General features: G+C 42.3%; 2 protein-coding genes across 11 annotated transcripts in view; one reads left to right on the plus strand and one right to left on the minus strand.

The window, feature by feature from the left end:
• GPAT2 (glycerol-3-phosphate acyltransferase 2, mitochondrial) overlaps nt 1-4,409 on the plus strand; it is a 60,607-nt gene extending 56,198 nt beyond the window's left edge. For 6 of the 7 annotated variants that reach the window (XM_056571368.1, XM_056571367.1, XM_056571372.1 and 3 more), the window contains exons 21-22: nt 829-884; nt 4,033-4,408. In XM_056571368.1, the coding sequence (XP_056427343.1) occupies nt 829-884; nt 4,033-4,152 (176 nt within the window). In that variant the 3' untranslated portion in view covers nt 4,153-4,408. Of the gene's footprint in view, nt 1-828; nt 885-4,032 lie in introns of all 7 variants that reach the window. The other variant, XM_056571373.1, reaches the window with a different exon arrangement.
• A 608-nt stretch (nt 4,410-5,017) lies between these two features.
• LOC130366829 (fumarylacetoacetate hydrolase domain-containing protein 2) overlaps nt 5,018-24,548 on the minus strand; it is a 30,118-nt gene continuing 10,587 nt past the window's right edge. For 3 of the 4 annotated variants that reach the window (XM_056569210.1, XM_056569213.1, XM_056569212.1), the window contains exons 3-8: nt 23,988-24,204; nt 20,163-20,222; nt 19,223-19,385; nt 14,717-14,825; nt 13,231-13,318; nt 5,018-5,326 (exon numbers count right to left, since the gene is read on the minus strand). In XM_056569210.1, coding sequence (XP_056425185.1) covers nt 5,264-5,326; nt 13,231-13,318; nt 14,717-14,825; nt 19,223-19,385; nt 20,163-20,222; nt 23,988-24,204 — 700 coding nt within the window. In that variant the 3' untranslated portion in view covers nt 5,018-5,263. The remainder of the gene's footprint in view (nt 5,327-13,230; nt 13,319-14,716; nt 14,826-19,222; nt 19,386-20,162; nt 20,223-23,987; nt 24,205-24,548) is intronic. The other variant, XM_056569211.1, reaches the window with a different exon arrangement.

Raw genomic sequence — 24,548 nt, forward strand, 5'->3', positions numbered from 1 at the left:
GAGACGACCTGAGGAACTTGCTTATGCATGATGCAATTAGACTGATGTCTGGGGTAAGATCTCTGGATGGAGAGACCAGTCAATTTGAATGTAGCTTAGGTAGGTAGTTACTCAGTTTTCCATTATGGGAATGTGGACTGCTGTGATCACTTGGACGAGAAGATTTGCCAAAAAGAGGATCTCGGAAAAATTAGACATGGCTGACTTGCTACTTGTTCCACCTTGGTGACTAATGTATGCCATGGCAGAAAAAGAACTGTGGCACAGTCAAATGCATGCCATATTACAGAAGTGTTACGTTTACAGTGATACAGAGCACCTTTAGGCGTAGTACAGATCAGTAGCTACTGAGCCTTTAGCTGACTACATTAGTAATAATCATGCAGATAAAGCAACTGGGTGAATCTTTCCGTGCACTGTGCATTGTATCTACTACTGCTGTGTTTTGTGTTTTTTTTTTTTTTTTTTTTTATCTCTGGCATTTATGTTCTGTTTTTGCTCATTGTCTCCACAATCTTTTATTTAACAGAAAGTATTTCTTGCCTTTTTTAAGTGGTAACTGTTCTGCAAACACTTAATTTATTTATCATCTTTAGAGGTTGTAGAAAAGACAGCCATGCCAAATACTGCACTGAGGGTCCCTTTGTAAACTTGGCCTTTTTACTTTACTTGTCACTAAACAGCATGCATGCACTATATGAAAATGTTCCTAAAGACAGCATAAAGGGAACTAGCTAGTATTCTCAGAACACACATTAGAATGACTGCTGATGAGTAACCAGTGAGCATACATTAAAAGCAGACACTTATCGCTGTGTTTTCTCTCAGAGTGTGCAGAACGTTCCCTGGCTGCCTGTGTTGTTAGAACATTCATAGATCTCGGAGTAAGTATCCACATCATTTGTTGTTTATCACCTCCTGAACATTATCACTGCTACTCAGTTTCCCTCCAGATTAATGTGGTTTTCCATCCGTTTAAGGACAGCTCCAAGCGTACACACAGCACAGCAGGACCCGTTTTTCTTTCTGCTGTTTGCTATGTAGGTCTCCTGCCACTTCTGTAATAGTTTAGGCTTCATCCCTTGAGTTAACAGGCATTCAGTTCTGAATAAAATACATCTGTAAGGTCTTGAATATTTCATATTTATGGGATTCAAGCTGATGAAAGAATATTAGGTTCAAATGTAAATTGACAAAAGGGACTGGTTTTCTCATACAATTTGAAGGTGACAAAACTTACCTCAAAATAGTGATCTCTGGTATCCTTGCCAGTCAGCAGACTGGCACAATCACTGTCTGATACTAAAGCTTACCCCCATTCACTGAAATTCAGACATGGCTTGTGCTAAGTTACTGCATATAACATCCCCACAAATTGCATATTGATGGCCTACTTTAATGGGGTTGTCCCATAAGGAATCCACGGGATAGGTGATAAGTATCTGATCAATGGGGTCTGGCTGCTGAGACCCCCACCGATCATAAGAAGAGTGGCAGTGTACATATGTTCTTGGCTATATTCAGCAGTCTCAGAGAGTGAACGTAGCAGGTAGCGTCTTCTCTGCATCTAAGGAAATTCTTAAGAGGTTGTGCAGCAGTTTTTTTTTTTTTTCAAAAGTATGGCTGTTCTGTAATATATATCAAAAAGGAGATTTTTTTTTTTTGTACTCACCGTTAAATCTCTTTCTCGTAGCCTTCATTGGGGGAACACAGAGACCATGGGTATTATGCTGCTGTCCACTAAGAGGCTGACACTAGAAGTCGGCTCCTCCCAGCAGGATAAACCCGCCCACTGACTCTGAGCTAATCAGTTGTCACAAAGCAGTAGGAAAAGCCAAACAACAAAGGAGATACGTCCGAAGGACACCAGAAAGAAACAACAGGCAACAAACAACATGACCAGGAACTGTAAACTTGTGGGTGCTGTGTTCCCCAATGAAGGCTACGAGAAAGAAATTTTACGGTGAGTATAAAAAAAAATCTCCTTTTATCTGTCGCCTCATTGGGGAACAGAGAGACCATGAGACGTACAAAAGCAGTCCCTGGGGTGGAAAAAACAACCGCCAGGGAAAGGAAGGCCAGTCCAGAGACTGAATAGAGCCATCTGCAGAGGAATGTGGACGAGGCCCAGAGGAAACTGATCCGAAAACCAACCAAATGCAACGAGAAATGGGTGCCCTGGAGGCCTGCTGGGCCAAATAGCGTCCTGGCAGGAGAGTGGAATCGACTGCCGACAAAAAGACACGTACTGGCCAAGACAGGGGTAGTTAGGATGACCTAAAGGCCTTCAGCCAAGGGGTAGTTAGGATGACCGAAAAGGTCCTCAGCCAAGAGGGCCGCACAGCCACGGAGGGAGGCAAAGGGACACAAACCCGCCCGTGAGAAGACAAGAGCTGACTGGCAATACCGAAGCAGCTGCCATCAGAACCAGAGTTTCCCAGCTGCGGAAATAAGGTGTAGGGGTGTGTGTGTGTTCCCCCGGAAATCATGTACCCTCTGATGTCTTGTAAATCCCACCCACTGTAACTGGAGTTCTGTGTGACTAGAGAAGCAAATCTATACTTCAATGGGTGGGCAGATTGCTAGGTATGTGGGATTTACTAGATGTCGGAGATCACATGGTCTCCAGGGGAATCTACCCACACACTGCAGCATAGCCACACTTTCTCAGAGACCATGTGACTTTTGACGTTTTGTTTCTGGTCGCATGAAATTCAGAGAGAGGTCAGAGAGAATAGTAAGAACTTGCATTACAGCACTTCCTGGTAAGGGTCCTGAGCTCGAAAATAGGGAAAAAGCAGCGCAGAGGTACTTAATGCATATTACATACTAATATAGCTTGGTATCATTAGCTTATAGCTTTGGGAAAAAAACAGAAGGCTCTGAGTAAAGTACAGGTAGGACTGCAAAAAACAAGCCCTCATATGGCTCTGTTGAAGGAAAAACTGCAAATGTCACAGTGACAGTTCTTAACTTGAGGAGGACAACCATGTAAAATAGGGTTATGCACATTAAGCCTTTAGATAAGCATTAGAGTCCGGGATAAGAGTGAGCACTGGCTTAACCATTAAAAGGGTACTCCACTGGAAAACTTTTTTTTTTAAATCAACTGGTGCCAGAAAGTTACGGTAAACAGATTTGTAAATGACTTGTATTAAACAATCTTAATCCTTCCAGTACTTAGCTGCTGTATGATCCACAGGAAGTTCTTTGCTTTTTGAATTTCCTTTCTGCCTGACCATAGTGCTCTCTGCTGTGGTCTGTCCATTTTAGGAACTGTCTAGAGTAGGAGCAAATCCACATAGAAAACCTCTCCTGCTCTGGACAGTTCCTGACATGGACAGAGGTGTCAGCAGAGAGCACTGTGGTCAGACTGAAAGGAAATTCAAAAAGAAAAGAACTTCCTGTGGAGCAAACAGCAGCTGATAAGTACTGGAAGGATTAAGATTTTTAAATAGAAGTAATTTACAAATCTGTTTAACTTTCTGGCACCAGATAAAATAAATAATGAAAAGCTTTTCCAGTGGAGTACCACCTTTAAGCCTTTAGATAAGCATTAGAGTCCCCCTGGACAAGATTTAGCATCGGCATACCCATTAACAGGATGAAGAGTACTGGTTAATAAAAAATAAAAAAAATAGCCGGTTTAATCTAGAGCAGTGTTTCTCAACCAGTGTGCCTCCAGCTGTTGCAAAACTACAACTCCCAGCATGCCCGGACAGCCGTTGGCTGTCCGGGCGTGCTGGGAGTTGTAGTTTTGCAACAGCTGGAGGCACACTGGTTGGAAAACACTGATCTAGAGAATTTCTCTTACTCCCATTATAGGATCGGAACGATGTAAAATTGTTTTCCATATACTGGAGACTTGCTTTGCCTTCTAAGAGGTTGAACTTCATTGGCTGTTGAGCTGAAGTCATTTTGTCTATGTAAATGATGTGTTGACAGTGTTATACCCTCACTATAAAACTGCTTGGCACCCATACTCTGCGGACAAGATAACAGCACACTGTACACGTCTCTCTCCATTTGCAGGTGTTTGAGTGTTCACCGAGCTGTCATGGATCAATTCTCCATCTCCAAGAGACATTTCTTCTGGAGGAAAACTGCAAGAAACTGACATCATTCATCCAGCAGTTTATATACAGGAGATGAACAGGAGAGAATTATCCTACAGAACACAGTATTAGAAAAAAAGGAATATTTTGGTAAAACATGTTTAGCTGTTAATAGGCACATAGTATTTATATTTAGGTTATTAGGTTCCCTGATCAGATTTCGTTTAATAATGTAAGAACTATTGAGTTAAAGTCAACTGGTGCCAGAAAGTTAAACAGATTTGTAAATGACTTCTATTAAAAAAATAATCGTAATCCTTCCAGTACTTATTAGCTACTGAATACTACAGAAGAAATTATTTTCTTTTTGGACCACAGTGCTCTCTGCTGACATCTCTGTCCATTTTAGGAACTGTCCAGAGCAGCATATGTTTGCTATGGGGATTTTCTCCTACTCTGGACAGTTCCTAAAATGGACAAAGATGTCAGCAGAGAGCCCTGTGTTCCAAAAAGAAAAGAATTTCCTCTGTAGTATCCAGCAGCTCATAAGTACTGGAAGGATTAAGATTTTTTTAATAGAAGTAATTTAAAAATCTATTAAAAAATCTTAATCCTTCCAGTGCTTATTAGCTGCTCAATACTAAAGATTTTTAATAGATTTTTAAATTACTTCTATTAAAAAATCTTAATCCTTCCAGTACTTATGAGCTGCTGAATACTACAGAGTAAATTCTTTTCTTTTTGGAACACAGTGCTCTCTGCTGACATCACGAGCACAGTGCTCTCTGCTGACATCTCTGTCCATTTTAAGAACTGTCCAGAGCAGCATATCTTTGCTATGGGGATTTTCTCCTACTCTGGACAGTTCTTAAAATGGACAGAGGTGTCAGCAGAGAGCACTGTGCTTGTGATGTCAGCAGAGAGCTCTGTGTTCCAAAAAGAAAAGAATTTCCTTTGTAGTATTCAGCAGATAAGTACTGGCAGGAATAAGATTTTTTTAATAGAAGTAATTTACAAATCTGTTTAACTTTCTGGCACAAGTTGATTTAAAAAAACAAAACAAAAAAACCCTTTAAAGAAATTGGGTTGACACAGGCTTCTGGTGCGTGGACGTCTGTCGCCGCAGGATTGTGTCTTCTTTGTGATTACTTATTATTAAACCTGAGTGTTCTACATTGCTGTGTCCATCCCTTGTAATGTACAGATCTTCACACCACAGTGTTTCTTATCACTCCCAGCTCATCAATTTCACATTCAACCACATCTCCTGCCTGAAAAAAAAATAAAGCAACAGACAGTAAATAAGACATAGCTGGTCCACTCGAAGCAGTGTGAAATAAGGAAATGCGTTAATGGCTAGATCACATAGCCCAGGCCGTATCTGTTACAGATCCTGATAATCAGAATCTATAGGACAGTGTTTCCCAACCAGCGTTACTCCAGGTGTTGCAAAACTACAACTCCCAACATGCCTGGACAGCCTTTGGCTGTCCAGGCATGCTGGGAGTTGTAGTTTTGCAACATCTGGAGGCACCCTGGTTGGGAAACACTGCTATAGGATAATGATGCTATACACTGATTGCTACAATACAACCACCTCCTGATATTGTGGAGTTTCCCCTCATGCAGGCAATATAGCCCTGACCCACTGTGGCATGGAATACAGTTATAGTGAAGTGAATACAATCAATTTGTAATACCACACCTAACCTGAGGACAAGTGTGGTGATGTCTTTGAAAGAATTTAGCTCTGTATTTATATTCCTGAATAAGCCGTATAAGTTGTGAGGTGGGACCTCCGTGTATCAGACTGGTTCTTTCAGCACATCCCACAGATAATCGATCAGAAGCTGCCCGGGCATGCTGGGGGTTGTAGTTTTGCAACAGCTGGAGGCACCCTGGTTGTGAAACACTGGTCTAGGCATTAGAGTTCCTTTATCCCTTGTAGTCTTTATGTTCCTCATACTTTTCAATTTTTTTTTTTTTTTTATATATATTTTTATTTTTTTATTTATTAATTTTTTTAAGCATACAACATATACAGAGAACAAGAACACCCCTGGGTGAACACACCCCTACCCCATGCACCCTAAACAATAAAAAGGAACAAATTCCTGCCAAGGGATTAACCAACACAACAACCACACACACAATCAAACATCCTAGGAGCCCACCTCACAACACCCTGCCCTCTTAGGATTGAGAGGCCCCGTAGACACGTCCAGCAACATCCATGGGACCCACACCTTATCAAACTTTTTGGCCACCTACGGCTCGCATACAAGGCATGATACAGGGGAACATATTGGTTCACTAGGGCCACCCACCTAGAAAGAGGGCGAGAGGTCACATCCTTCCAAGCCATAACCAGGACCTTACGTGCACAGAACAGGAGGAAACGAATTAGAAGTGTATAAGAGCCTGTCTAGACCATTGATCACCCCCAACAAACAGACTTCAGGTGACAAAACAAAGGGAAAGTCTAAGGGGTCTGACACAAATTGCATCACCTCCCTCCAGAAAGGTACAACACAGGACAAAGTCCATACCGCATGTAAGAATATGCCCCTATCTCTACCACACCTGAAACACACGTCAGACATAGAAACACCAATGCGGTACAAACTAGCAGGGGTATAATACAGGCGGAGAACAAACCTGGACTGGATAAGCATATCGCAAGCACTAACCACAGTGGGATAATAAGTCTGGACCACCTCCTTCCACATCTCTGCAGACAGGGTAGGGATATCTACAACCCATTTCAGGTATGCCAGGGCAAACGGGTCAGGGCCTACGGATTGCAACAAGGCATACGTCTGGGTTAAAGGCTTATTCCGGTCGGTGGTCCCCAGAAGCAACTTGAGATCAGAAAACACAGGGTTAACTTCCAGGGAGCCAAACTGGGCTGAGACCGCATGTATCAACTGGAGATACCCAAAGTAGGCATCCCGAGGGACATCAAACCGTCTCTGCATGTCCACAAATGAAGGAAAGACACAGTCCTCCCCAAACAAATGTATGGTAAACTTAACTCCATGAGCGCTCCAGAATCCAGCCGCCTCCAACTCCTGAAGGTGATCCAAATGTGGATTACCCCACAGGGGTGCTCGAGGAGAAACGGCTGGCTGAGGGAATCACCCAAAAACTACTGACCAGACCTAATGGGAGTCAGTAAGGATGGATATCTATACCTTTCCATTTTTGCAGTGGGGCAGAGCACATTACTTTTGTTGAAAGAAGCCATTACCATTAGGAAATACAATGGCCATGGAATAAGTGCCAAGGAAACATCCACATAAATGCCAGGACATAAGGTTTACCAGAAAAAGATGATACAAACATACGAGAGTATCACACAGTCTCCGCTGACTTGTCATAGTGCAGCCATGTACAACTGTATAGAAACTTGAGGTATAGCACTCACCAGGTCAGATGCAAGGACAATGTTACTTTATTACCAATTCAACACATTTTCCACAAAGCAGGGAGAGTAGGAGATAGATACCGGAGCTCCGTGGAGCTCGTGGGTGAATGTTCCATTTTGCGGCAGATCCGCTTAGTCACGCCCCTAGTGCAGCCACGTGCCACCTTTTTCCCATGTACTGTAAGGTACACACATGAACCTGGCTGTCCACATGATGTAAACAGTAAATGTAAATAATGAAACCAGGTCACCTTCCCTCCTGTCTCCATGTTCCAGTTCTGACCCATTGTAGGTGCTTTCAGCCATTAAAGGGGTTTTCCGCCCCTAGACATCTTATCCCCTTTCCAAAGGATAGGGTACAAGATGTCTGATCGTGGGGGTCCCGCAGCTGGGGTTCATTCAGAAAGCTGGGTGCGGGCGTCAGGGGGACATGGTGTCATGGGAGGAGAGTGACGGCCGTTACACCCCCTCCCATAGACTTGCACTGAGAGGGCGTGACGTCACGGCGCCTGCACCCAATGTTTGGGACAATATGTTCCGGACGCTGGGGCAGCAGAGTACCCCTTTAACAGTGGTCAACATGGACTAAGCAGCCCTATACACAACAAGCGGCCATGCCCTGTGTGTTCTATCATCTTCAGCAGTAACCTTTTCAGCATTTCTGCTTTAGTAGCTCTTCTAGGGGATCGGACCAAACAGACAAGCCTTCACTGCCCCACACACATCAATGTGCCGTGGGTGTCTATGATACAGTTGCTGGTTTAGCTTTCGTTGATCCCTTTTCTAACTAACGAATACTAGGAACACCACACAAGACCTGGCATTTTGTAAATATTTTGATCCAGCAGTGCAGCCATTACAATCTGGTCCTTGTTAAAGTTGCTCAGATCCCTACATTTACCTATTTTTCTTGGCTGACTGCCCACTTGCTGCCTAATATGCCATTCCTTGATAGGTGCCAGCTTCAAAAGATAATCCGGTTACTCACCTGTCTGTGTACAGTATATCCTCTATTGGTGATATGCTACTTGTAAACTATATACATGTAACTGAACAGGAGACTAATCAAAAAAAGACAGATTAAAGGGGTTATCAAGGAATAGAAAAACACAGCTCCACGTCTGTCTCCAGGTTGGGTGTGGTTTTATAACTTGGCTCTATTCACTTAATTGGAACTGAGCTGCGGAACCATACCCAACCTGGAGACAGACGGGAATGGTTTTTGATAGGAAGTAGCTCTGTTTTTCTATTCATGGATAACCCCTTTAACCCCGTAAGGACCCTTGACGTACGCCTACGTCATGACACCCTGGTACTTAAGGACTCATGACGTAGGCGTACGTCATGGAGAATTCCGGCCCCTGCCGTGTGCCGGGCGGAGATCGGACCGGGATGCCTGCTGATATCCCTGCTATTGTTGGTCTAGACGCGACCACCAATAGCAGATTGGGGGAGCGGGGGGTTAACTTTCGTTTTCCCCGTCCTGCCCACCCACAATAGGCGGGGCAGGACGGGGAAACGACGGGGACCGGTGCCGAAGATCCACTTACCCATCCGGGCAGGCGACCGAGGCTGCAGGCGACGGAGTTCAGCGGGCGGCGATGTCGTGCGGCTGGATCGTACGGAAGCCGGTGAGTTGCTTGGCAACATATGGTGGGTACAGTTTGAGACCACTATACAGTGGTCTCTAACTGTAGCCCTCCAGATGTTGAAAAACTACAACTCCCAGCATGCCCAGACAGCTGTTTGGGCATGCTGGAATATGTAGTTTTGCAACAGCTGGAGGGCTACAGTTTTAGACCACTATATAGTGGTTCCTAAACTGTAGCCCTCCAGATCTTGCAAAACCAACTCCTAGCATGCCCAAACAGCTGTTTGTTGTCTGGGCATGCTGGGATTTGTAGTTTTGCAACAGCTGGAGGACCACAGTTTGGAGATCACTTTGCAGTGTTCTCTAAAACTGTAGCCCTCCAGATGTTGCAAAACTGCAAATCCCAGCATGTCCAAACAGCAAACGGCTGTCTCGGCATGCTGGGAGTTGTAGTTGTGTACCTACAGCTATTGCATAACTACATCTCCCAGCATGCCCTTCGGCGATCAGTACATGCTGGGAGTTGTAGTTTTGCAACAGCTGGAGGACCACAGTTTGGAGATCACTTTGCAGTGTTCTCTAAAACTGTAGCCCTCCAGATGTTGCAAAACTGCAAATCCCAGCATGTCCAAACAGCAAACGGCTGTCTCGGCATGCTGGGAGTTGTAGTTGTGTACCTACAGCTATTGCATAACTACATGCTGGGAGTTGTAGTTTTGCAACAGCTGGAGGCACACTGGTTGGAAAATACTGAGTTAGGTAACAGAACCTAACTGAAGGTTTTCCAACCAGTGTGTCTCCAGCTGTTGCAAAAGTACAACTCCCAGCATGCACGGTCTGTCAGTACATGCTGGGAGTTGTAGGTTTGAAACAGCTGGAGGTTTGCCCCCCTCATGTGAATGTACAGGGTACATTCACACGGGCAAGTTTACAGTAAGTGTCCTGCTTCAAGTTTGGGCTGCGGCAAATTTTTCACCGCATCACAAACTCCTAGTGGGAAACTCATCGTAACACGCCAGTGCGAATGTAACCTAAAAACACTACACTACACTAACACATAATAAAGGGTAAAACATTACATATACACCCCCTTATACCCCCCCCCCCAATAAAAATGAAAAATGTATTGTATGGCAGTGTTTCCAAAACGGAGCCTCCAGCTGTTGCAAAACAACAACTCCCAGCATTTCCGGACAGCCACTGACTGTCCAGGCATTTGGGAATTTAGCAACAGCTGGAGGCACCCTGTTTGGGAATCACTGGCATAGACTTCCCCCTTGTTACGTGCCTTGAGGGGTGTAGTGTCAAAAATAGTATGCCATGTGTTTGTTTGTTTTTTGCTGTTCTGGCACCATAGGAGCTTCCTAAATGTGACATGCCCCCCAAAAACCATTTCAGAAAATATCACTCCCCAAAATCACATTGTCACTCCTTCCCTTCTGAGCCCTCTACTGCGCCTGCCGAACACTTGACATACACATATGAAGCATTTCCTTACTCCATAGAAATTGGGTTACACAGTTTAGGAAGATTTCTCTCCTTTTACCCCTTGTAAAAATTCAATAACTGGGTCTACAAGAACATGCAAGTGTAAAAAATGAAGATTTTGAATTTTCTCCTTCAATTTGCTGCTAAAGGGTTAACAAACCTTTTGAATGTCATTTTGAATACTTGAGGGGTGCAGTTTTTATAATGGTGTCATTTATGGGGTATTTCTAATATGAAGAGCCTTCAAATCCACTTCAAAACAGAACTGGTCCCTGAAAAATTTCGATTTTGAAAATTTTGTGAAAAATTTGAAAATTGCTGCTATACTTTGAAGCCCTCTGATGTCTTCCAAAAGTAAAAACATGTCAACTTTATGATGGAAACATAAAGTAGACATATTGTATATGTGAATCAATATATAATTTATTTGGAATATTCATTTTCCTTATAAGCAGAGAGCTTCAAAGTTTAAAAAAATGCAAAATTTGCAATTTTTTCATCAAATTTTGGAATTTTTCACCAAGAAATGATGCAAGTATCGACAAAATTTTACCACTAAAATAAAGAAGAATATGTCACAAAAAAACTATCTCGGAATCAGAATGAAAGGTAAAAGCATTCTGGAGTTATTAATGTTTAAAGTGACAATGGTCAGATGTGCAAAAAAATGGCCGGGTCCTACAGTGAAAATTGGCTGCGTCCTTAAGGGGTTAAAGGGGTACTCCCGTAGAAACTTTTTTTATTTATTTTTTTATATATCAACTGGTGCCAGAAAGTTAAACAGATTTGTAAATCACTTCTATTAAAAAATCTTAATCCTTCCAGTACTTTTTAGGGGCTGTATACTAAAGAGAAATCCAAAAAAGAAATGCATTTCCTGTGATGTCCAGACCACTGTGCTCTCTGCTGACCTCTGCTGTCCAATTTAGGAACTGTCCAGAACAGGATAAAATCCCCATAGCAAACATATGCTGCTCTGGACAGTTCCTAAAATGGTCAGCAGAGAGCACTGTGGTCAGGACATCACAGGAAATGCATTTCTTTTTTGTATTTCTCTTTAGTATGCAGCCCCTAAAAAGTACTGGAAGGATTAAGATTTTTTAATACAAGTGATTTGCAAATCTTTCTGGCACCAGTTGATTTAAAAAAAAAAAAAAAAAAAAAAAAAAAAAAGAGTTTTCCACGGGAGTACCCCTTTAAGGAATGTACTGGTAAATCATGTCCCTTTTTTGCCTTCAAGGGAATTTCTGAATTTCTACCCAAATCCTGACACTGCCCAATTACAAGGCAGAGCAGTAGTCAGTTTGGTAACTTCATTTCATTACTAACAAAAAAAAAATGTATATACAGTATGACGCCCTATCAAAAAGACCCCCAACTTTTGACATGTCAACAGATCAGGTGGGTCAGGGTCTGGGTGTTCAGACCTCAACTGATCACAAGAACGAGTGGGAAAAGTGTTTCCCTCTCTGCTCTGTGTCTACGGGCAACAGAATGAGCATTTCTCTTAGCGCTGAACACTTGGACCCTGCGCAGCCATGGTGACATGAGGGATGACCAACAGAAGAAGGAGTGAATAGTAATGAAGGGGCAGGTGAGACGAGCAAGAGATGGCGCTGCAATGGTCACTAAAAGAGCAATAGGGGGGAAAAAAACATTACTAGTTTCTCTAAATTAGCACATTTCTGCTTTTGCTCATAACTTGTTTGAAAGATGGTTGCCCACACTTTGGGGGAGATTTACCAAAACCTGTGCAGAGGAAAAGTTGACCAGATCACTTATTTCATTTTTAAAAAGGCCTCTGAAAAAATAAAAGAAGTAATCTGATTGGTTGCTATGGGAAACTGGTCAAATTTTCTTTTACACAGGTTTCGATACATCTCCCCCTATAAGCCTATATATTCAGCTTAGTATGGGTGACCGTCTTGTCAGTCTCCCTTTAAATTAAGAGTGTGCACCAATTTGTCTGCATTTTGGTGTCATGGTTAAAAGAAATGTCCTTTAAAAAAATATCATAAAGCATCAAAAATGGCAGATATAAATATTGACTGAAACATTAAAGGAGTATTGTAGTGAAATAAAACTCATCCCGTATCCCAAAAATAGGGGATAAGTTATAGATCATGCGGGGGGACTGCTGCCCCCCCCCCCCCCCCCCATGATTTCTTGCACGGACCCCAGCAGTCCATAGGAAGGGGGCGTGCCAACCCCTGCATGAAGCGACAGCCGACACACCCATAGAGATACATGGAGGGGGGGTGTCGCCCATGGCTTCCTTCGGGGGTCAGCACGCCCCTGTGGACTACCGGGGTGCCATGCAGGAGATCGAGGGGGACCGAGCAGTAAATTTCACTGGAGTACTCCTTTAAAGCTACAATCACACCATGTATGTGCACATCTGACATTTCCACAGTCTTCTATCAGCCATGTATATTCCAAAAGATTGTTTGTACATTGGTACACATTTGTTAAACAAGATGACTACACTTACAGTACAACTGTATGCAATACAAAAAAAATAGTAACTTGCTTTGTCCATTTTATGTGAAAGCTGCAAAAAAAGCTGCACAGGAGCAGACATACAAAATCCTATTGAAGCAAAAAAAGTCATAAACCAAGATGTTCAGAAGAAACTGCATTTTATTAGTTCTGTGATCCCGATCTCTCACCTTAAGGAAGACTGGTGGTTTCTGGAATACACCGACTCCAGGGGGGGTCCCAGTAAGAAATACATCTCCTGGATTTAAAGTGACAAATCTGAGAATGAAACATGGTAAAGTCAGAATATACTGTATATATATATATATATATATATATATATATATATATATATGAGAGAGAGAGATATAGATAGAGAGATAGATAGATAGAGGTAGTGCAGCTCACAATCTAAACTGTCTGGGGATGACCGAGGTTAATTAACAAGGGCACAAATACTCCATGTGCCTTAAAGGGGTACTCCGCTGCTCAGCTGGAGCCGGCGCCAGGAGCTTGTGACATCATAGCCACGCCCACTCATGGCGTCACGCCCCTCCCCCTCAATGCAAGTCTATGGGAGAGGGCGTGACGGCTGTCACGCCCTCTCCCATAGACTTGCATTGAGGGGGCGGGGCGTGATGCCATGAGGGGACGGGCTATGACATCACAAACTCCTGGCTCCAGCGTTTGGAACAGTTTGTTCCAAACGCTGAGCAGCGGAATACCCCTTTAAAGGTATAACAGAGTAGGTAATGTATGGAAAAGGGGTTAGTCCTCAAAGCCTCCTTCAAGCCTTCTATAGAATGTCTTTTAATATATATTATTAAATATGTCTGTCTTAAGAAATAAATAGATAACTAAAATGAAACAATATCCTTCAGGTCTCACTACATCAATTCTCTTATGTTTATAATAGGAATAATGAGTTCATATAGTTAGTAGAAGGATATATATATTAAATAAAAACAAGAACTAAAATATAAACAGAGGTCGTGGTAGTAACCTCAGTACATAAATAATGGACCAATAAATTAACTAAAAACAGGCAACAATTAAAAGTAGTATATGTTCTGCGTTTTCTTCCCAAAACAGCGCCACACCTGTCCTCAGGTTCTGTGGGGTATTACAACTTGGCTCTATTCACTTCAGTGGAACTGAGCTGCAATACCACACCTAACCTAAGGACAATGGTGGTGCTGCTTTATGAAAAGGAATCTGCTCTGTTTGTCTAACCCCTGGTAAGATCCCCTGCATGGTGCACACGATGGCCCTGTGTGTTATATACGGTATATTGGGCACGTGCTTGCACCTTTTTGAACTTGCATGTCTTCAATTTTTATAAATGTGTTTGTACTGTTGTCTGCTTGTTTAAAGCTTTACACATCAGCAGTGAACAAATCGTCCTTCAAAACAAAAACATTTGAACAAAAGGATTGCTATTAAAGCTATTCCCCCTAACGTTATTCCAAAAACAAGAGAACCTCTGCATGTCAGGATTCATAGATCAAGAGCAGAGACATGCAGAATGCCACGTCTGCCTTGTGACTATTATGTGTCTTCTGGACTTTTTTGTTTTTTAATGTACATAGGGCAGATGTGAAGAAGCATTTTACCGAGATATTTTTAGAACACAGAATTTTTACTACATTTGGCAAATGTTTTTTGGCAAATCCTCACTTGGAAACCCAGGCAATGAGAGCTTCCGTCTTGAAAACCATCTGGTTTGTGTTACTATCCTGGACGAGGTTTCCATTCACACGACAGCGGATTCCGAGGCTGTGGGGGTCTGGGAAGGAAAGAAGTAGAATGATTATAGGTGCACTCCAGGCAAACATGATACACGGTGTTATGTGGTGGTGTACAACACGGGTGCAAAGACTATCAGAGACAGAACTGTCCCCCTTCATGTCATACAATAGGCATGATCCCAATAGTTAGAGGAAATCTGTCTTCAGTTTCACCTGCACTAACCTGTTGGTACAGACCGTAATGCAGGTGACACTGATGACAATCATACTTACCTGATCACGTTCTGTGCATTGGTTCTCTCGCTATCTTCTTCGGTATCTTCCGCTCTTGGGCCGACTTGAAGCATGGGCGGAGCTTCCTGACATCACCACTGCTGTTTGCTAGCAGCGGGACCCAGCAGAGATGCAGCAGCTGTGATGTCAGGAAGCTCCGCCCATGCTCCAAGTTGGCCCCGAAACAGAAGATAGCGGGAGAACTGCAGCACGGAATGGGACCAGGTAAGTATGGTTGTCATCAGTGTCACCTGCACTACTGTCTGTACCAACAGGTTATTGCCGGTGACTCTGATGACAGATTTCCTTTAAATAGTTATTAAAGCGTTACTCTCATTTAAAATAACTTTTTACATATCAAAACTCAAGATCGGTTGGGGTCTCCCCTCAAGTAATTACTAAGCCAACTAATGACGCTTCGTTATAGTCTATGGCAGTGTTTCCCAACCAGGGTGCTTCCAGATGTTGAAAAACTACAACTTCAAGCATGCCTGGACAGCCTTTGGGCTTGCTGGGAGTTGTAGTTTTGCAACAGCTGGAGGCCCCTGGTATGGAAACACTGGTCTATGGAGTCTGTCTCCTGCAATAAGTGGACAGATTACCAAGCCATCGAGTGATGCATGCTGCCATACACTTCACCCGGCTCTCACTACTGATCGAAGAGGGTCTCGGCACTAATACCCTACTGGTCGATGGGGTATACTGTACGTAAAAAAAAATTCCAAAATTGTGCATTTTTGGTCACTTCATATACCATAAATTTTTTTTATAAAAAGTGGTCAAAAAGTCCCATCAAAACTAAGATGGTACTGATAAAAACAACAGACTGTGGCACAAAAAAAAAAAGCCCTCATATTGCCCCGTATGCAGAAAAATTAAAAAGTTATAGGGGTCAGAAGATGACAGTTTAAGGCTTCTTTCACACTGCCGTTGCGTCCCGTCAAAAACTGCCGTCAAACAAGCCGTTATTTTGACGGGGCGCAACAGGCAACAGCAGGTTCCAATGAACCCCATTATAGTGAATGGGGTCCATCGGGTGCCACTGTTTTTCACGGGGAGTAACGGAAGAAAAAGACGCCACAAGCTGTATTTTTTTCTCCCGCTATTCTCCCCGGCGGCCCCGGGCGCATGTAGTTTTTTTTAAGTAGTAAAATAAAATAAAACCTACATAAATTGGGTATCATTGTAACCGTATGGACCTACAGAATAAATATAAGGTGTTGTTTTTACCCAAAAGTGCACTGCGTAGAAACGGAAGCCCCCAAAAGTTACAAAATGGTGTTCTTATTTCACCCCACTAATAAGTTTCTTTTGTTTTGCCGCAGATTATGTTTTAAAATAAGTGATGTCATTACAAAGTAAAATTGGTGACGCAAAAAACAAGCCCTTATATGAGGTCTGTATGTGCAAAATTGAAAGTGTTATAGTTTTTAGAAGGGAAGGAGAAAAAAACAAAAGTGCAAAAATGAAAACTGGGCATGTCCTTAAAGGGGTATTCCAGGATTTTTTTTTTTATTTCACTATGCTACAGGGGCTGTAAAGTTAGTGTAGTTCATAATATAGTGTCTGTACCTGTGTGTGTGTGTGATGGTTTTCTCACAATTCTTCTGTGATTTTCACCCCAATATTTATAGAATGTTGTCTCAGATTTTTCCCAGGTTGCAATGCGGCCGAGACCTGACTCACTAGTCAGCTGATGACAGGGAGCCTGTCTGCTTCAATGGGTGGAGGGATCGCTTGGTGGGAGAGAGATCAACTGCAACTAATGCAACAGCTGGAGGCACCCTGATTTGAATGGATGCGGCTCATTTATGTTTCAATGGGTGGGGTGGCTGATGTGTGGGAGGGAGGAAGATGGAATTGTGGGATTTGTAGTCAAAAAAAGAAAAGTCAAACAGGAAATACCAGTTCACAAACAGCTAGCCACAGTGTTATGGTAATCTCACAACATAACCATTGATCCTTCCTAAGCATGTCCATTACTGCCTGCCAGGTACCTACTAAAATCACCTTATGCTGGATAACCCCTTTAAGGCCAAAATGAGCCTGTCCTTAAGGGGTACTCCGGTGGAAAAAAATATATTTTCAAATCAACTGGTGCAATAAAGTTAAACAGATTTGTAAATTACTTCTATTTAAAAAAAATCTAAACTCTTCTAGTATTTCTCAACTGCTGGATACTACAGAGAAATGTGTGAAGTTCTTTCCAGTCTGACCATAGTGCTCTCTGTGACACATCTGTCCGTGTCAGGAACTGTCCAGAGCAGGATAGGTTTTCTATGGGGATTTGCTTCTAATCTGGACAGTTCTTGACATGTCAGCAGAGAGCACTGTGGTCAGACAGAAAAGAAATTCACAAATGTCTCTGTTTTATACAGCAGCTAATAAGTACTGGAAGGATCAAAATTTTTTTTATAAAAGTAATTTACAAATCTGTTTAACTTTCAGGCACCAGTTGATTTGAAAACATTTGTTTTCTACTTGTTTCCATCGGAGTTTCCCTTTTAAGGGGTTAAAGTTTGAAGAACAAGCTATCATATGTGTACATGACGAATAGCACTATTTCTGGCCATTATAAAATGAGTATCTTGTTTTCTGCTCTGCAATATTTATTTCTAATGTTCAAATGTTCCTGAGCTAGTGGTTCACTGACTTTTTGATGTTTCTATACACTGCACACACATGGAAGATATAATCCTGCTGCCCTATGTCCCTGTTAATCCTAAAAAGCAGTAGCAACATGGAAAATGTTATGAAGCAATGCTGAGCAGTGTAAGCTGTGAATCTAGAGGTGAGAAAAAAACACTAAAGCTTTCAGCTACATTACTGTTTCACTTTGCAGCTACTAATAGAAACATAGAATGTGTCGGCAGATAAGAAACATTTGGCCCATCTAAAACCTACACTCTCCCGCAGGAACCAATATTACAACAGGTATGACAACCCATTCAATATATAGGAACCAATAAGTGCTACCTGAAATATTTACAACTCCAGTATAATACCCAAAAATATAAAGCTTTATTAGTACAAGTATAAAAAATGAATAAAAAAAAAAAGACATAGACAGTATGCCGAACCTATAAAAACATGCACCCCAAGATAAGAGCACAAGATTTACCCATAAGTCTTAGATGATATAGTTATCACCTTAGTACCACTCCAGCAGGAATGGTTAGACTGACCTCACAGTGGTAAAATATCAAGCATAGAAATATAATATTATGGTAAAAGACCCATACCTTAAGCAGACATGGTACTGTGCGTCATATTGGGACCCCATGCCGCCTTGCGCCGTTTCGTAGTTTGCACTACTTCGTCAGGAGGTGTGTACTATTACCATGCACCAGTATTTACCTGGATTATACTGGAGTTGTAATTATTTTAGCTGAATTTGGCCCATCTGGTCTGCCCAATATTCTGAATACTATGAATAGTACATGGCTTTATCTTATATGAAGGATAGCCTTATGCCTTATCCTATGCATGTCTATTAACCCCCCTCACCATAGACTTCTATGGGCAGCATGTCACTTAATCCCTCAGTGAGCCTCTTTCATTCCTAAAGACAGATTTAAAGGGATTATCCAGGAATAGAAAAACAGAGGTAATTTATTTCCTAAACCACTCCCCGTCTGTCTCCAGGTTCGTTGTGGTTCTGCAGCTCAGTTCCATTGAAGTGAATGGAGCCAAATTGTAATACCACACCCAACCTGGAGACAGACATGGAACGGTTTTGGAAAGAAATTATTTCTGTTTTTCTATTCCTGGATGACCTCTTAAAGCTGTTTTTGCATAGTACATGATGGGGAAGATTTATCAAAACCTGTGTAGAGGAAAAGTGGAGCAGTTGCCCATAGCAACCAATCAGATCGCCTCTTTCATTTTTCAGAGGACTTTTTAAAAATTTAAGTGATTTTATTGGTTGCTATGGGCAACTGGTCCACTTTTCCTCTGCACAGGTTTTGATAAATCTCCCCCGATGAGTTTAGAAGGGAGAGAATTTAGAAAGAAGCATTTTTCTTTGATAAGATACATTACAGAGTTTCTTACTGTTGTGTCTTCTATTAACTTATACAAAGTTTTGTTTTGGTCATTTCATCAAAGTGTCATGAACAATATATTTTTGTCATAAATGTATAATGTAAATGACCAGAAGTACCTGAAATAGAGTCTTTTGTGACCAGCGCTGGGCCCATTGGACAGAAAGTGTCAAATGTTTTACCCAGAAGCCACTGCTTGCCATTCTTTTTCATTTGCCAGTCACGAGCACTAACATCATGAGCCACAGTAAATCCAGCCACATGCTCCATTGCGTCCTGCTCCTGTGTATACAGTAGAAATGTGTCTGAATAAAGGGTGTAAGTCAAATGTGGGAGCTACTACCTCCACACAAGGGACAAGCTGCACCTCTTCAACTTACCGATTTATACTAGAGCATTTTTCTGGATACTGAGAAGGTTTCTGACCTGGACATCGGACTTTAGAAATCTGAGTCTCATGTATTTAAAGGGGTACTCCGTCCCTAGACATCTTATCTCATATCCATAGGATAGGGGATAAGATGTCTGATCGCGGGGGTCCCACCGCTGGGGACCCCCACGATCTCCGTTGCAGCACCCCAGACATCTGGCGCACAGAGCGAACTTCGCTCTGTGCCAGGTGACTGGCGGTGCGAGGCGGAGGCTCGTGACGTCACGGCCACGCCCCCTCAATGGAAGTCTATGGGAGGGGGCGTGACGACAGTCACGCCCCCTCCCATAGACTTCCATTGAGGGGGCGTGACCGTGACATCACGAGCCTCCGTCACTGCACCCAACGCTCTAAACAAATGCTGGGTGCTGCAGGGAGATTGCGGGGGTCCCCAGCGGCAGGACCCCCGCGATCAGACATCTTATTCCCTATCCTTTGGATAGGGGATAAGATGTCTAGAGGCAGAGTACCCCTTTAAGCTTAAAAAGCAGTGTTCTGAAGGAGAAGTGATAGACTAATAAAAAATTCAAGGAAGCTTGGTGTACTTTGAATCCGATGAGGTCTCATTTTGAGAATTGTAGTTTACAGTTAATATATGATCATGCATCTATGCATTTATCTATTTTTACCTTGATATTTTTCCCTCTTTTTCCTATGATGAAAGCAAGTTCAACTTCCCAATCCACTTCCTGCAAATAGAGTAGTATAAGAACATCAGCACTGAAGAACAAGAGGCACAGATATACAATGGTAATGTAATAGTGCCATCTAGTGGTTCACAACAGTAGTAGCAACCTATCAAATGCTAGAATAAAGAAACCTATTAATTTTTTAATACATTTTTAGGACAACCCTTTTAACCATGTTCAGATATAGCATGAGCCGGTTGTCTAGTGTCAGCAGAATGTCTGCTGCCAGCAATGGGTTTCTGCTGCACCGGAATTTCCGACCAAAATTTGGAAATTCTGTAGTGTGAACCTAGCCTAAGGATAGTCAGATTTTTAACAACCTTTAAATGCGGTATGGGGAAAAAAAAGTAGGGCTTATTTTTTCCAACCTGTCCCCAGATTGTGTGTGATATTACAACTTGGCTCCACTCATTTCACTGGAACTGAACTGCAATACCACACACAACCTGAGGACAAATGTGGTGCAGTTTTTACAAAAAAAAAAAAACGGCTCTGCATTTCTAATCCTGTATACCACCTTTTAAAGGGGTTGTCTAGTGCAAAACAACTTGCATCTGATCATGCAGGGTCCAACTGGTGGGATTTGCCACGATCTCCAGAACAGGGCCCCTGCTCTCGCTACATCGTCCATTCATTTCTATGAGAGCGCCAGAGATGCCCCAGTGCTGTACTCTGGTATCTTCAGCACTCCCATAAGAATGAATGGAGCGTGTGTGGTCTGCAGCACATGCACTCTCTGAGAGCAGGACCCTGTTCTGAGGGTCGCAGGGGGGGTTTGACCGATGGATCAGATACTTATCCCCTATCCTGTGCATAGGGGATACATTATTTTTAACTGGACAACCCCTTTAAGGTGTTGTTAAAGAGCCCATGATAATTCTGTGCATGAGTGTTTGTCAACTCCCAGAATTCCCGGACAGCCAAATACATAACTACAACCTCCAGCATGCCCGGACAGCCAAAGGCTGTCCGGGCATGCTAGGAGTTGTAGTTTTGCAAACACTTTAAAGGGGTATTCCAGGCAAAAACTTTTTTTCATATATCAACTGGCTCCGGAAAGTTACAAATCTGTTTAAATTACTTCTATTAAAAAAATCTTAATCCTTCCAATAGTTATTAGCTTCTGAAGTTTTCTGTCAAACTGCTCAATGATGATGTCACGTCACGGGAGCTGTGCATGATGGGAGAATATCCCTTGCATGATGGGAAAATATCCCCATAGGAGCTGGACAGCTCCCGGGACGTGAGTCATCAGAAAGCAGTTAGACAGAAAACAGAAACTCAACTTCAGAAGCTAATAACTATTGGAAGGATTAAGATTTTTTAATAGAAGTAATTTACAAATCTGTTTAACTTTCCGGAGCCAGTTGATATATAAAAAAAGTTTTTGCCTGGAATACCCCTTTAAGTTAAAGGGGTATTCCAGGAAAAAACTTTTTTATATATATCAACTGGCTCCAGAAAGTTAAACAGATTTGTAAATTACTTCTATTAAAAAATCTTAATCCTTTCAGTACTTTTGAGCTTCTGAAGTTAAGGTTGTTCTTTTCTGTCTAAATCCTCTCTGATGACACCTGTCTCGGGAAACGCCCAGTTTAGAAGAGGTTTGCTATGGGGATTTGCTTCTAAACTGGTCGTTTCCCGAGACAGGTGTCATCAGAGAGGATTTAGTCAGAAAAGAACAACCTTAACTTCAGAAGCTCATAAGTACTGAAAGGATTAAGATTTTTTAATAGAAGTAATTTACAAATCTGTTTAACTTTCTGGAGCCAGTTGAGATATATAAAAAAAAGTTTTTTCCTGGAATACCCCTTTAAGGCACCCTGGTTGGGGATACACAAATGCAAAAGGTGTCCCTCCAGAAATCTACCATAATGAAGAGTTATACAAAGATTCTTCCAAATGCTATTTATTATGTTTTCAGTCAGCAGAGTGGCATGTATAAGACACCTTTAAGAGTGGGCAGCTTTAAAGCACTGTTCACACCTGCGTTGTGGTTTCCTTTATAACAGATCCCTTTGTCTTACAATGGGGCCTGTCAGGTTCTGCTGAGGGGTCTGTCATTTGCACGGTAAAATTAGCACTGCATGCGGCACTACTTCTACAGTCAAATGTGATGGAATCGGCGGCGGAAATTCCTAGTGCGCCTCCAACGCAGATGTGAACAGAGCCTAAAATATGTGCCATCCCCTGCATATGAGTCATCACTTCTACCTGGAGCTCCTGAAGTTGCTTAAAGGGGTACTCCAGTGGAAAACTTTCTTTTTTAAATCAACTGATGCAAGAAAGTTAAACAGATTTGTAAATTAAGGAAAAATAGTTTTTAAAAAAAGGCCAGCAAGTAGAAGCATAGAAAAACTTTTTTTTATTCAGGAATCTTCCATTAAAAAACCTTGAGGTGGCAGACAAACATGGTCATGCAAAAATACAAAAACTGCACATGTAGAAAAAGGGGTCCCAAGCAATAGCTGACACGTTTCTGATCTATCGATCCTTACTCATAGCTTGCTAATACTCAAATGAGGCATCCTTATATATGCAAGGATGTATAGGGATGCTTCATTTGAGTATTAGCAAGCTATGAGTAAGGATCGATAGATCGGAAACGTGTCAGCTATTGCTTGGGACCCCTTTTTCTACATGTGCAGTTTTTGTATTTTTGCATGTCCATGTTTGTCTGCCACCTGAAGGTTTTTTAATGGAAGATTCCTGAATAAAGAAAAGTTTTTCTATGCTTCTACTTGCTGGCCTTTTTTTTCCTATTTTTCCTTGATGTCTGGAGGTAGCCGCGCAAGTCCCAGGTGAGCTGAGATTTTTTCTATTTTTTTTTAGATTTGTAAATTACTTCTATTTAAAAAATCTTAATCCTTCTAGTACTCATTAGTGGCTGTATGCTACAGAGGAAATTATTTTCTTTTTGGATTTCTTTTCTGTCACAACCACAGTGCTCTCTGCTGACACCTCTGTCCATGTCAGGAACTGTCCAGAACAGGAGAAAATCCCCATAGCAAACATATGCTGCTCAGGACAGTTCCTAAAATGGACAGAGTTGTCAGCAAAGAGCACTGTGGTCATGACAGAAAAGAAATCCAAAAAGAAAAGAACTTCCATTTCATTAACAAAACTGTTTAACTTTCTGGCACCAGTTGATTTAAAAAAAAAAAAAAAAAAAAAAGTTTTAAACCCCTTTAAAGGAGAACTCTAGCATGCCCGCCCTCCATTCATTTCTGGTAGAGTGCTGATGATGCCTGAGTGTTGTACTTGGGTCTTTTCGGTGCTCCCATAGAAATGAATGGAGCACGTGTTGTCTGCAGCCCATGCTCCTCACTGAGCGCTGGGTCCCATCCTGAAGATTGCGGGGGGGGGGGGGGGGGCTGGGGGGTTGTCGAACTCCTGCAATCAGCTACTTAACCCCCATCATTTGGATAGGGGATTGGTTCATTTTTGCCGATGTTCTCCTTCTAGAATTTGTTCTATGGGGGAGATTTATCAAAACCTGTCCCGAGGAAAAGTTGCCCATAGCAACCAATCAGCTTGCTTCTTTCAGTTTTAATAAGGCCTCTAAAAATTAAATAAGCGATCTGATTGGTTACTATGGCCACCTGGGCAACTTTTTCTCTGGACAGGTTTTGCTAAATCTCCCCCTATGTTCCTTCAGTGCACTTGTAATGGTTCTCACTACATTTCTTATTAAGATCAAATACATAACCTAGTTCACAATAAGATGGCAACACATTTCCCGCCTCTCAACATGACCATAGGCACCTGACTTTCTGCAGGAAGCACAATGGAGTCATATGGACCGACGATGGAGCTGGAGAACTTGCTGAAGATGATGGGTTCTTTCGGAACAGGGACGTTTTGCTCCAGGCAGTGGTCAACATAGTTCATCCCAACACAAATAACCTTCTCAGGGTTGGTGATGGGAGACAGGATTGAGAGCTGAGAGCGGCTCAGGATGTGCTGACCAGAGTCCAGGGCCCTGAAAGGCAAGAAATGGCGTCAATTAGAAGATAAAAGTATGAGTGTCAACAACATGGAACCCATAGTCGTGTATGAAACTTTGTTTTTAAAGGATGGAGCTCCAGTTGTTATAAAGGTATACAGCATTTAAGGGGTTATCCAGCTTTATCAAATGCATGGCCTGTTATCGGGGCTGCCATAAATACTAGATCACAGGGGTCAATTCCTGGCACACTTAATGATTGGCGGTTTAATGTAACTGTGGTGTTTGTGTGAGCGCTGCAGCCTCTACAATGTTCACCAGCACTTTCACCATATCACTGTAGCAGTGGTGCAGGGTATTGCCGCTTGTGAAGGACAACG

Source organism: Hyla sarda, chromosome 4, assembly GCF_029499605.1.
Source record: "Hyla sarda isolate aHylSar1 chromosome 4, aHylSar1.hap1, whole genome shotgun sequence".
Taxonomy (NCBI): Eukaryota; Metazoa; Chordata; class Amphibia; order Anura; family Hylidae; genus Hyla; species Hyla sarda.